Below are 12,684 nucleotides of genomic sequence, written 5' to 3' on the forward strand. Positions count from 1 at the left end.
TTGATTATTGTCTTCCATTTCCCATCGGACCGCTCCACTAGCTGCTCGCTCCGGCACAGGAATATGTGGCACAGGAATATATAAGATTAACAAGAAAGAGTTACAAAATAATTCTAATTATGGATGGGGAAAATACAACCATGCGAAGCTTGAGGACCTTTTTTTGTTTCTGCTGCACAAACATTTGTGCTCTCTGCTCCTGGAGGACGACGCTTCTGGTTCACCAAACACAGGAAATGAAATAGTGCAATTACTGCCAGCAAGGTAGTCTTAAAGATTTAATAGCCTATGAACATTATGGGTGTAGTTATGCTTCTCAGCTTCATATTGGACTTTTCAGGCTTTGGGTCTCCATGGTAACAATTAAGAGCCTCCCTTGGAGCTTGTAATGGCTTTAAAGAAAACAACAACGTGTCTGCGTGTGTGTGTGTGTGTGTGTGTGTGTGTGTGTGTGTGTGTGTGTGTGTGTGTGTGTGTGTGTGTGTGTGTGTGTGTGAGCGTGTGTGTGTGTGTGTGTGTGTGTGTGTGCTAATGCTTTGCACGTAAAACAAAATGTAATAAATAAATTGGAATTGTGAACTAAAATAGATTCCTAAGCTGTTTAGTGAAAGTATTTGACCACTTGATGCCACTTAAATGGAAGTTCATTGGTGTGAATAGAGTTGATTTGCTTCATAAATGTTTAGCCAAGTGGAGCTGAAGTCTTGTAAAGTTTTACTGATGCTTCTTCTGTGTCCCGTTTTCAATCTCCAACATCCTCAAAGTCTTGGTCATACGCACGGCTACGCACGCACTCTGATGACGTCATGGAAGGAAGCTTTTGTAGTTGTGCTCCTGCTGTTTGGAGTCTCACAGGGAGGAAGTAGAGCAGAGCAGAGCAACCTGCCTGGACAACCTCATAATCTGAGCTTTCCAGAAACCCTTCACTTTTATGATTGTGTAGTGAAAAGGAAAACATTTGAGGAAGGCTATAGTACTCGCTATTAATACCATAATCAGATCACGCCGCCTTATGCCGCTCTTTATTCCTGTAAGCTCAGCTTGACTCACTGTGAGGCTTTTATCACAGACTGAGTTGTGATAACTCATCTAAATGCTGATCGTATTTCTACCAATGCAAAAGACAACTTTAGAGAAAATCAATCTGTTGGTCTTTGGCTGAATAACTAAAAAATATTTAGGTTTTAACGCAGATACATGGATACATTACGATGTTATTCCCTCATTAGAAATATGCCTGGTGTTGCCTTGACTCTTGCATGCGTGTTTGAGGAATCCTGTAATCTCCTCCTGTAAAAGGATCTCTTCAGCCTCCCTCGAGTTTGTATAGCAGGAAACACACAAATGGAGTTTCATCCTGGTTGTTTCATTAGTTGTCTTGGTTTCACCAGGACAACGAGCCAGCATGTGCCGAGTGGAATGCAGCCATCATTATTTATAAATACACACAATTTTCCCTACGGTGGGAAACAAATGGGTAAAAATATCATTGTTCTGTGTTTTTTTTATTTTTTATTTGCAGTAGCCTAGATTTTGACATTTATTTAAATACAATACATCCATTTAATACTGTTAAGCATCACTTCATATTGCAGTTTGCTAGGGTGCTGCAAATTGCCTCCACAGATAACAATCTTTATGTAGACACAACCCATAAAGATGATTTTATCTGAAAATAAAAGCACTTGGGAGGTTTCCATCTGCAGACCAGCATCCTGAGATGTATGGCAAGAGAAAGGAGGCAGGCTGAGGACCACTGAGCGTCAAGATCCTTGAATACATTAGGAAGATGCCTCACTGTAACAAATTGCTCAGTGAATGTCTAGAAACTTAAAGTTTCAAGCACCAACAGATCGAGTAAGATTTAAAGAAAGTTTCATGAATGGCTACAGGGGGCTGGACTGGAGGAGGATGCAGAGGCACTAATGTGAGGTAGGACAGTAACAGTAGAGGTCAGGACCTGCCACACCACTCTGGACTCGAGATGCAGGCTGTATAAAAATGAATAATCCAGCATATAACAGCTGGGTGTAAAGCACTGGCAGCCAAGCCTCTGTAACTGATATTATACAGGTCAAGCGCAGCCTGGAGGCTCAGAGAGGAACCACAGAGGTTGTGAGATTAGAGGCCTCAGCGGCGTGAGTGTTTATTGGTGCATTTGGCCCTTTGACGTCAAGGCTGGAGGAGTTGGTGCAGCTGATTCCATTAACAACCTCTGAGACCTCCAGCAGAGAGCGGAGGTCTCCCTCAGGTTTCCACAAGGCTGAAGTGGAGCCACCATGTTGGATGGGGCGAATTGGGAGTTATTACAAATATATATTAAGAAGATTGACGTATTACACCAGAATATTGTTCATTACTGTTAGGTCAAAAGAAAGCTGACGTACTCATTCATGCTTCTTTTTTGTTGCTGTGTTATAGCATATTTTTATGGCTCGTACAAAAACTAACCTTCCCTTCTCAGCTAGAAACTATTAGATGGAAACTAGGTTTTCAACAAAAAAAGAAGAAAGAAATGGAGCAAAACCTTCTTTTGTGAGCTGTATGTGGACCAAGTAGAGATTTAATATGTGCATGGAAACGATTTCGAAATGATGCTGACAACATCTGACAGAGACGTGCCTTAACAGTGGGAGTAATGGACCTCCAGAGAAGCAACTCTGCAGGCGGTTTTCGCATTCACACTGTTGGATATTACAAGAGATGTAGAAAAACTGTTCATGAAGTAGGGCAACTCTGCTGGGGCAAATAAAAACGGATGAGGAGCAAATGCAGCAGGAAGCGACGGTGACATACACGAGGATTAGTAGATGGAGGGAAACTGGAGTTACAGAGAGGAGCTCGAAAATAAGAAGCTAAACTATTATTACCTACCTTAAAGTCATTTAAACATCCTGACAGACTTATTTTAAGAGAACAAATATCTTTATTCAGCAGAAGTTTGCATAAATTTAACATCGGCATGAATGTCATTTTGTGGTTTTTATCTATTTATTTGATCCAACACAACTTATTGTGAATTACTGCATCAACATAGTCAAAATTACTCAATACTTAAAAGAAATTATGCGTCACTGAGTTGCAGAAGTTTTCCACATAATTCTGGCTGCTTTTTTTTTTTTTTATCTCCCCAGAATCGGAAAAGTTCATTTTAATTTATTGGCTGTAAATATCAACATGTCCTCTAAAGGACTGAGCTCAGAGCCATTCCTAAAGCTTAACGATAGTGAGCTTCTCTCCAGCTCCAAACCGGTTTGGATTTGTGCATCAAGGATCAGCCTCAGACCCAAATAGCCATCCTCACCTTCAGACTGGAGGAAATTGGATCTGATTTTTAGGGACAACCATGAAACTACCAAGGCTTCAACTGACTACGAATTGGAAACGACCAATGTCAAAACCCAGAGTAGTTTTACATCGTCTTAGACTGAAAGGATTCTGGCCATGAAAGGAAACCTTTTCGTCTAACTTTACTGGTGTTTCCAAAGCCCTTCTGGATCAAATAAGTTAAATTATTTGACCTTGAAGACAAGAACGATCTTTGGAGGAGTCCAGGTGAAGCTTTCAGAGAAGAATCACTTCACCACATGTTGAGCCTGGTGATTTATGGCAAATGTGTTTCTATGGAGATACCAGTTGTGTTTAACCTGAGTTTGAACTCAGTGAACTGCTGGATCGGAGGCCGTCTGAAGCAGAAAGTTACACCATAACAAAAATAAATAAATAAATTCAGGCATTACACAGTTGAAGTCGATGTGTTGGAGTTCTCTGCTTGGCTCGTCTTTATTACAAGACAAGATGTATAAAATTATTGCTTCTCTCATGTAAGAAGTCATATGAGAGAAATGGCTGTTAGTAAAATTATTCGTGGAGAGTTTGGGTTTTTTTTTTGTTTGTTTTGCAGCTAAACATTTGTCTTTAACATGTAAATGACAGAATAAAACTTCTTATCGCACCAAAGTCTTGCTCTGCCACATCGGTTTCTTTCACAGTGAGTGTTGGCTGCTTTGAAATTTTTGGTTTCTGCAAGAGTGATGAAACTATTTGAAGATTTTTGTTAAGCAAACGATACATTTCCCTTTGCATCTGATGTCAAAGAAGTTACACCACTTTAATATGACTTTAGCTTATTTGTAGTTTTTTATTTTTTTTTCCCATTTAGCTGGAAGAAACACTACAAATGAGGAGCTGGAGAGCATGTTGGAGAGTGACAACCCTGCCATCTTTACCTCTGGGGTAAGCGACTCTATAGAAATGTTTTTTAAAAAGTATCTTATTCTGTGTTGCTGTTATTTTCTCGTCTCTTAATCCTCAGATAATAATGGATAACATCACCCAACAAGCAATGAATGAGATTGAGACGCGGCACAACGAGATCATCAAGCTGGAAAACAGCATCAGGGAACTTCATGACATGTTCATGGATATGGCCATGTTGGTGGAGAGCCAGGTGAAAACAACACTCCTCCTCTCTGTGTGTCTCTGTCCAGCTGTCCAGAGACGAGCTTTTAAAAGGTTTTTCCTCATTTAGATTCTTTATTAATGTTCAGGAAGCTGCAGGTTTTAATTTGCAGACAATAAGTTCAGTGGTAGCCCGATTTCCATTTCCAACAGGTTCTCCATGCCGTGTGTCTTAGTAAATGTACTATTTTGGGTCACATCAGTTTTGGCTTAAGGACAGTGGGCCTTTATTTATTCATTTTTAAAGTTGCTTGGATTTCTGGAGACAGGCTTTATCTGTGTAACTGCTGCATGAAGAAAAGAAAAAAAATCACACTGTCTTGACTGTTGAAGAAATATAAAGCTTTTCACACTTTTACTTTTTATATTATCAAGTTAGAAGCATGGATAACATCACTTGGTTACAAATGCTGTCTTGTACAAACTGAGTGATTCTGGGGATCATTCAGATGCTAATCCAGAGACGTAATTCCTTAAATCCTTACACACACACATCAGTAATCTTTCGGTGCAGAGTTGTGTCTGCTGTCAGAGAACTTCAATCCTGCTGCTGCTGCCACGTCTGACTGCAGCAGCGTGGGCTGAACTCCCCACAGAGAAAACCCACATCAGCAAATAACATGAAGGATTAAAAAAAAAAATGAAATGCATCAACATTTATTTAGATTTCTTGATGCCATTATTAGAACAAAGTGAAATCGAACATAATGGCAAAAACGCATTTACACCTACATGTGTCACAAGCTTTCTTATCTGCATGACTGAGCCTCTTTTATAAAAATGAAACAACAGCAAGGTGATGATGTTAAACATTTACATAAATTAGAACAAAACAGACAATAGCTGCGGTTTTTATTACAATCGTGTACAAAATTGTAACGCTGTTTCCATGAAAAATAAAGATAAAAAATCTGTACACGTAATAGGTAACTAAAAGTTTTGGCATGACGGGTATAAATTCTTACGTGAGATGAGTTTGTATTTTGTCCATGGCAGTAGCGCTCAGAGGAGACATCACAGTGACACTCCCCTTATATTGTAATGTTTTAGACATTTCACCTCATGCATTGTTTACCACTGAATTTCTGTCACCCCCAGAAATCTGGTTTTATGCACTTTTAGTTACAACCTCACTTATCACACACGTTCTGCTGTTTTACTGGAATATATCTGTTTTGAAGCATTAGTTCCCTTCCCACTGCTTTACATCTTTACCAGAATAAATAACGAAGTCATTTGATTGGTTATGTCACTTAAACATAATAATAAGTTTTGTTCCTAACACAAAACTTTGTGGTACCCCAAAAGTTCAACCTTTAGTCAAAATCCATTCTATCTACTCACCAATATCTATAAATAGTGTAGTTGTTTCTCCAACCATACGCCTTCCATCTAATATCAAATCTCTACAACATTTTCTTCAACATCAAGAGGTTTTTTTTAAAGACATGCTGCTTACAGTTTAATTCCCTATTACTTTTCTAATTTCTCTGTAATCTAAGAGCTGCGGTTCTTCCATCGATGTAGTTATTAACTCTAAACAAACACTAAAAGTGTTTATATAAGGTTGAACGTTTGAAATGTGAACGGAGGTAATGTTGTCTCCTGAAAGTCGCATCACCTCCTGTGTCAGTAAATTGCCATAACAAAATAAGGACAACTGTTTTAATTGAAGGTAATTGCATGCTTGTGTATTAAAATCCAAATTTTAATTTACTTTCCTCACAGTATGAGATCACGCTCAGATGAAAATGTAATTTTACCGTTTCAGCATTGCTCTGTTTCTGTCTCTCTATCTGCTTTCTCCTCCTTGTGTTCGCACAACCCTGTCACCACTGCAATGACTCTAAGCTCTAGTCAACACAGAAAGCTCCTTCCAATAAGACAAGGTAATAAGAGTCTGTTTATAACTGTATTATGTTGTGAATGAAATCTTTGTTTGTTTTTTTGCATGTATGTTGTGCAGACTGGCTTTAAATTGGACTTTGTAATTGTTTTATGATCACAAATTTGCAATAGTTATGTTTTGTTGTTGCAATGGGGAGCCGCTTTCAGACTTTGGTTGAAACCTATTTATGTCTGAATCACAGTTAAGAATAGTCAAATCTTGGACATAAATCTAAATTATTTGTGTGTATTCCTTTAAAGTTGAAATCAGGTTGGTTGCTAACTGGGAACAGAGTTGGAAATATTTCACAGAGCAACGAAAACGTACCATGAAGATGACCTTCTGCTCCGGTGGCATGAAATGTCAGCTGAACTTATCAAAGGCATTTGAATTTCCCTCCAGTCTTGTGGATGATAAGTGTCTTGCCTGAAAATAAGACAAACTTCTATTTTCACACAAAAGATGTTGATTAGTGATAAACAGAGAACAATGTGACCGTGTGGTGGAAGAGGAGTGAAGCGCTTTGGAAAATACAAGCTGTGGGTGTTTCAGGAAAACGGGGCTGGGAACCACTGATCTATGTGATGCATTTCTGCTTTTTCACCAACGCGCTCTCTGCCTTCTTGTTCTGTGTGCAGGGCGAACTGGTGAACAACGTCGAGCGGAGCGTTCAGGGCGCTCAGGAATATGTGGAGGAAGCAAAGGAGCGCATCCCGAAATGCAAAAAGTTCAAAAAGACCAACAGACGGGTGACATACTTATCTCCTTTTCTTTCTCCTTCTCCTTCCCTTCAACTCCTCTCTCTTCCTACATCCACTCCTCCTGCTCCTGCCCACACACCTGGCCCCTCCTTTCTGCTTCCTGTCCGTCTCCCACACCTCCTCCCTCTAACTAACCTTCCTAGGGGGAAATGATAGACCGCATAGAGTACAATGTGGACCACTCGGTAGACTATGTGGAGAGAGCGGTATCAGACACTAAGAAGGCGGTTAAGTACCAGAGTAAAGCCCGGAGGGTGAGTGTCTGCGACGAGCGCGCATGCGCAGCAAAACGCTGCTTCAGAAGCATTGCATGGCCCCAGTGGAGTGGAGTGCTGGCTGTGGTCTGTGTGCATGGATGTTTAGCTGTTGTACAGTTTGCATGCAAAGCGTCCGAGTGTTGGGATTGGATTGAATTGTGGCACCGACTGGAAGACGAGGCTGTGTTGACCTCTGGTGGTACCAACTCACTCAGGATAGTCTGTCTCTACAGGCATCTTTGGATTTTTGTTTTAAGTATCAGATTCAGGGAATTACGGAGCTTAGAGATGACCACAAAATTTAGGCTCTGCCTCTAAATCAATCAATGACCTCAGAGATCATAATTACAGAAACAAAAGTGCAGAAAGTGTCTCATCTCTCATTCTTCTCGTGATTCTTTTGATTTTTTTTTTTTTTTGCACTTCAGTGTGATTGTCTTCTAAATCCAATTGCATCTGTTTTATATCAATATTTACACATAAATCAATCTGCTGTAGCAACTGATAAAGCAACAAAGTTATACTTGCGTGTTAAAATCTGTCATCGGTCTCGTTGAAAATTGATGACTCAAAGTTTCAGTTTCCAACAGTAATTCATCTGACAGAGTTAGATGTCAGATGTTAGAGCCGCTCTTCATCAAGCGGCTCTATCTGGACACTTTTCCTGGAAAGAGTCTAATTTGTACATTACAAAAAATATAATTATTACATCGGAACTAGCCACTTATTTAATCAGTTATTAACCTCTTAGTGATTACAATGATATATTTTAAGGGTCAATGAAGTAAATAAACTTTTAAATTTCTAAGGTAAAAATAAAAAATCTAAAAGTTCTGCTAATTTCTCTCTCTTTTTATTTTACCCAACTAGATCTTTTTTTTTTAAATGCCCTTGAGCAAAAAAAAAAGATTGATTTTTGACCCTGAACCAAGCTTTTTTTGGAAAACAAAAAGCACGTCGTTCGGCCTGAGTCGTGTTTTGCCGCTTTCTCATTGAACTTAACCAGATATGTTGACCCATTCATTGGTTCTTAGAACAAAGTCAAATTGAGCTTCTTTAACACAGGAGGAAGGAGAACTTCTGAAAGAAAATGGAACAATTCTGCCCCCTGCTGGTTAAAAATAGCACTAATCCGCTCCTTCTTTCTCTCCTTTTTTCTTTCTTTCTTCTGTTGTTCCTTTTTCTTTCTCTATTTGTTTCTTTCTTTCTTGCTTTTCCCGATGACCCTTTATTTGACACTTTGCTCTCCCTGTTCCCCATCCAGAAAATGATCCTGATAGGTGGTTGTGTCGCAGTGTGTGTCTTCATCCTCATTATTTCTCTTGCTATCGGCCTCAGTTAGGACCCTGACACACACCGTTTGCTGCTCTAGAAGTGGCTCAATAACTTAGTGTCGCCATTGTAAACGAGCACTCAAACTGTGTGGGGCTAATTAATATTGTCTAACTGTGTTCTTTTATATTGCTCTTGCACATGTTTTTTGGGGGGGTTTTTGCACGTTTTCTGAAAAAAATATAAAAATACAAAATATTGCGTACTTCTCAAAATTTTGCAATTATTCTAATTATCACATGTGTCTCTGAATAGTTCATGTACAACCAATCTTTTTCAAAACTTGTGGATGCAAAATTTTGAATAAGCACCCTAAAAAAAGACTTTTTCAAAGGTGAAAAACTCTAGTAAAACTATTTTAAGTTTCAACAAGCTCACACCGATGCAACATCTTTCCACTTCAGGTAGAGAAACTTTAACTGCACTAGCAGTTAATGTATGTCTCACCATAAAAACTCAGTTAGTTTTATAATCATTTTTTTTTCTTCCTAAAATATCATTTCAAGCTGTCACAACAAGCAGTGGTTTTAAAAAAAACCTGTAGTTCATTTAGCTCAGACACTGAGGAAATTCACATATTTAATTTAATGAAGTAATCTCCAGACATTTCCTACTTATATAATTAGTAAAAAAAAAAACACAGTGAAATTACAACTTTTCATATCTGAGAAAATTCCCAAAGCGAACACCCGTCACCAGTCTGGCTGCCGACTTCTTCAGAGCCGTCCGTCTCCACTGGAATGTTTTCTGTCCTTACCCTTCTGCCCCGAGTTGAAGCCAAGATTCAAGTTGTTATAATCACACAAAAAGTGCAGAGAGACGAAGCGCGCCGTGCTCACTCTTTCATTTTCTGTGTTGCCGTTAGCAGCCATACATCTGTTTCACGTTTTCACATTTGAAGTGTCACAAAAGCCATCCAGTGAGTTTTTAAAGTAATATAAAGCCACACTCTACTGTTACCTAGGCTGGAAATCTTTCCTGATACAAAATCAGGAAAGACAGGAAATTAGTTTTTTCCTGAGGAAGTCTTGGGGACAAAGCTAATAATGATTTGCTTTGAAAAAGGACAGAAAGGTCCATATAAATCCATTTTCCTTTTATATATTTCATTGTTTGTTTTAGCTTGAAAATATCATCCCATTTACCTTTTTAGTTCAGGACAGATTTGGAATAAAGTCTAGTTATAACACATCATGACAATTTGTTCTAGCATTTTGCATGTGTTAAGATATATACAGCAAACTTTTGCGTAAATGTTGCTTAGGTTGAGGCTGTTCGACAGAGACCCATATCAACAATCTGATCGACATGCCATAAAAATTTGCATGGATCCATTTGACCCATCACAGAAATTAGGAACTGCCGTTTTGATTTGAAGATTGAACAAGTAGGAGAATCAATTCTGTCATGAGAAATGCTCCAACTGAGAATAACTGTTATATAAGTCCATTATTTGGCCTTTGGTTCCTATCATTTAGCTCTTTTTCTAAATGAAAACAAATCATCTTGGTTGTGTTTTGTCGGACTCTGGTTGCTTGTGAATGATATTTATTGAGATAGTGTTAAAAACCTGTATTGACCTTTTTCTGCCACCAGAGGGAGCTAAAGCTGATTCTCTGGCCTTTTAACACTGCGGAGTGATCGTGTTTGTTGGCAGAGAGAACTCAATATGCTATAATTTAAGAAGACGGATTGATCTGATCTCATGTTTTTATTTTTGAAATACTCTATTAAATCAAGCAATCTCTTAAAAAGTTCAATTCTACTTTATTGCCGTGACGTCAGTAACTTTAATTTCAGCTGAATTTCCTCTCGGAGGACAAAATCGTTTATAGCTTGCTGTAAACATTGCAGCACTCGTCTATTTGCCTGCATTTTGTGAAGCATTGATTATAATCTTAAATGATAATCTTACGTTTCACTGAGTTCTCTCTGCCTGTAAACCTTAACGTTATCTTTTAAGTTGTTGAACAAAGTGCAGGAAGCAAATATTCAAACGTGAGCTTTTACAAATCCTTGTAATAGTTGCACTCCGAGAATTTCCTGAGATTATTTTATGTTATTAAATCCCACTTTTGTTTTCTGAGTTCCACTTTGTTCAAATGTATTAAAGCTCTGTTCACACTGCTAACATGTTTTCCTCTCTTTCCTGTCTGCTGCGTGGGATTTTTCCTTTTTTTATGTTTTTTTTTTTTTTTTAACTCTCTGTAGAAGAAAATCATGATCATTATATGCTGTGTGGTTTTGGGAATTGTCATTGCTTCCATAGTTGGAGGAACTCTGTCTTAAACCTCAGCCGCTGTCGCACTGAAACACGCACACAGTCACAAAACTACACACGCACGCACGCGCACACACACAAACACACACACACACACATACACACACACGCACACACACACACACACACACACACAAATGAAAACAGGCAAAGCCAGTTTATTCAGTGTCCTGTAAGAAAAACTACAATCCAGAACGGCGTTTCCCAACCCCGGTCCTCAGGTCAAACTGCCTTTCGTCTTATAGATGTTTTCCTTTCGATAACACACCTGATTCTGCTAAATGAAGTTAATTGGCCCAATTGATCGCAATCAGGTTTTCCGAAGCAGAGAAACATCTAAAACGTGCGTGGCGGTTCATCCTGAGGGTCGGCGTTGGAAACGACTGATCTGGAACGTGCTTAGGACACAGTGTGTCACGTATGATGCATTCTGCAAATAGTGTACAGGGCCAGAGGTGATCTCGCATGAGTTGCTATTTTGTAAACATGTGGTGCTGCAAATTGTTCATCTGGATGTTGTTAAAGGGTATGACGTTTCTGGAAGTGGGACGTCACTCAATGGTACGTATTCTTAGGCATCCCAATTCGCAAATAAGACACTACTTTGTTTGTACTCTCTGTTTTGTGTTGTACAAGCGAAGTGACGGGTCACTCACCTGCAGTGTTTTCACAGACAATATTTTACCTATTGATTTGTAGTTTTTTTTATATATATATGTGCATATTTTATTCTAGTTTCCTTCAAAGCCCTGCATGGTGAAGTGTTGTTTTGTGTTCAGATGCAAGGAGAGGGGGGACCAGAAAAAGAAAACTAACCATGTACAGACGTAAATGTTTTTGCTTGTTGAATCCTCACACTGCCAAACTTATTCTGTTTTACTGTTTTTTTATACACAGCTGAAGCAGTTAAACTGATTTTTTAGTTTATTTCTGACCTAGCTGGTGTGGCTCTCTGTTTGTATGCATGTATGTTTAAGAACAAATGTTCCGTAGCTTCTTGGACTGTCGAGTCAAGCTGGAGTGTTGGTTGCGTAGCCACCTGTGTCTTGATTTTTTGTATTTTTTATTGATACAAAGCTCTCTAACACTGCCAGTCAGTTCAGCTAAGCTAAGCAGAGTCTCGCCTACTTAAATAAAAATGTATTTCTGCTTAATTTACGTAAATTTTAAACAGCGTATTTTATTTTCTCGGGCTACTTCTTTTTCTCCTCGACTAGTCGATGACAGTATGAACAGATAGTCAGAGAGGCCCTCATTCGTTTTTATGAACACATTCGCAAACTTGCAACCGTGTTGCCATGTTGCCATGTTGCCTACTCAATGTGTTGCCTTTCTGTTGTATTGTGTTAAACTGGTTTTCTTTGTTTTGTACTTGCTTTTTCTGTTTTCAAGTAAAGTCTGTTTGGAAAATGATCTGGAGATGTTGTGTTTTGATTCGCAGAAGAAGTTTCTGGTCGAGGAGGGAACGACACATCCTCCCTCCATGTTCATGCTCTACTCAATACAAGTAATATATTACATTAGAATAGTGTTAAAAGGTTCATTTCAGTAACTCAGTCCACTAAGTTAAACACGTTATTTAGACCAATTGATGTTTTCAAGTCTTTTTTTTATCTAGTTATGAAGATTTTTCACTTAAAGCGAATGAAAATGTGACATTTATGATTAGAATAATTGATCAGACCAAAATTATTCATAGAGATG

General features: G+C 38.7%; 1 protein-coding gene across 2 annotated transcripts in view; it reads left to right on the forward strand.

Annotated features, from left to right (window-relative positions):
- Positions 1–12,393, forward strand: part of stx1a (syntaxin 1A (brain)) — a 59,695-nt gene extending 47,302 nt beyond the window's left edge. Inside the window, exons 7-10 of one of the 2 annotated variants that reach the window (XM_008425805.2) lie at positions 4,163–4,236; positions 4,316–4,450; positions 6,988–7,098; positions 8,632–10,903. In XM_008425805.2, coding sequence (XP_008424027.1) covers positions 4,163–4,236; positions 4,316–4,450; positions 6,988–7,098; positions 8,632–8,709 — 398 coding nt within the window. In that variant the 3' untranslated portion in view covers positions 8,710–10,903. The other variant, XM_008425804.2, reaches the window with a different exon arrangement.
- Positions 12,394–12,684: the final 291 nt, after the last annotated feature.

Source organism: Poecilia reticulata, linkage group LG13 (genome assembly GCF_000633615.1).
Source record: "Poecilia reticulata strain Guanapo linkage group LG13, Guppy_female_1.0+MT, whole genome shotgun sequence".
NCBI lineage: Eukaryota > Metazoa > Chordata > Actinopteri > Cyprinodontiformes > Poeciliidae > Poecilia > Poecilia reticulata.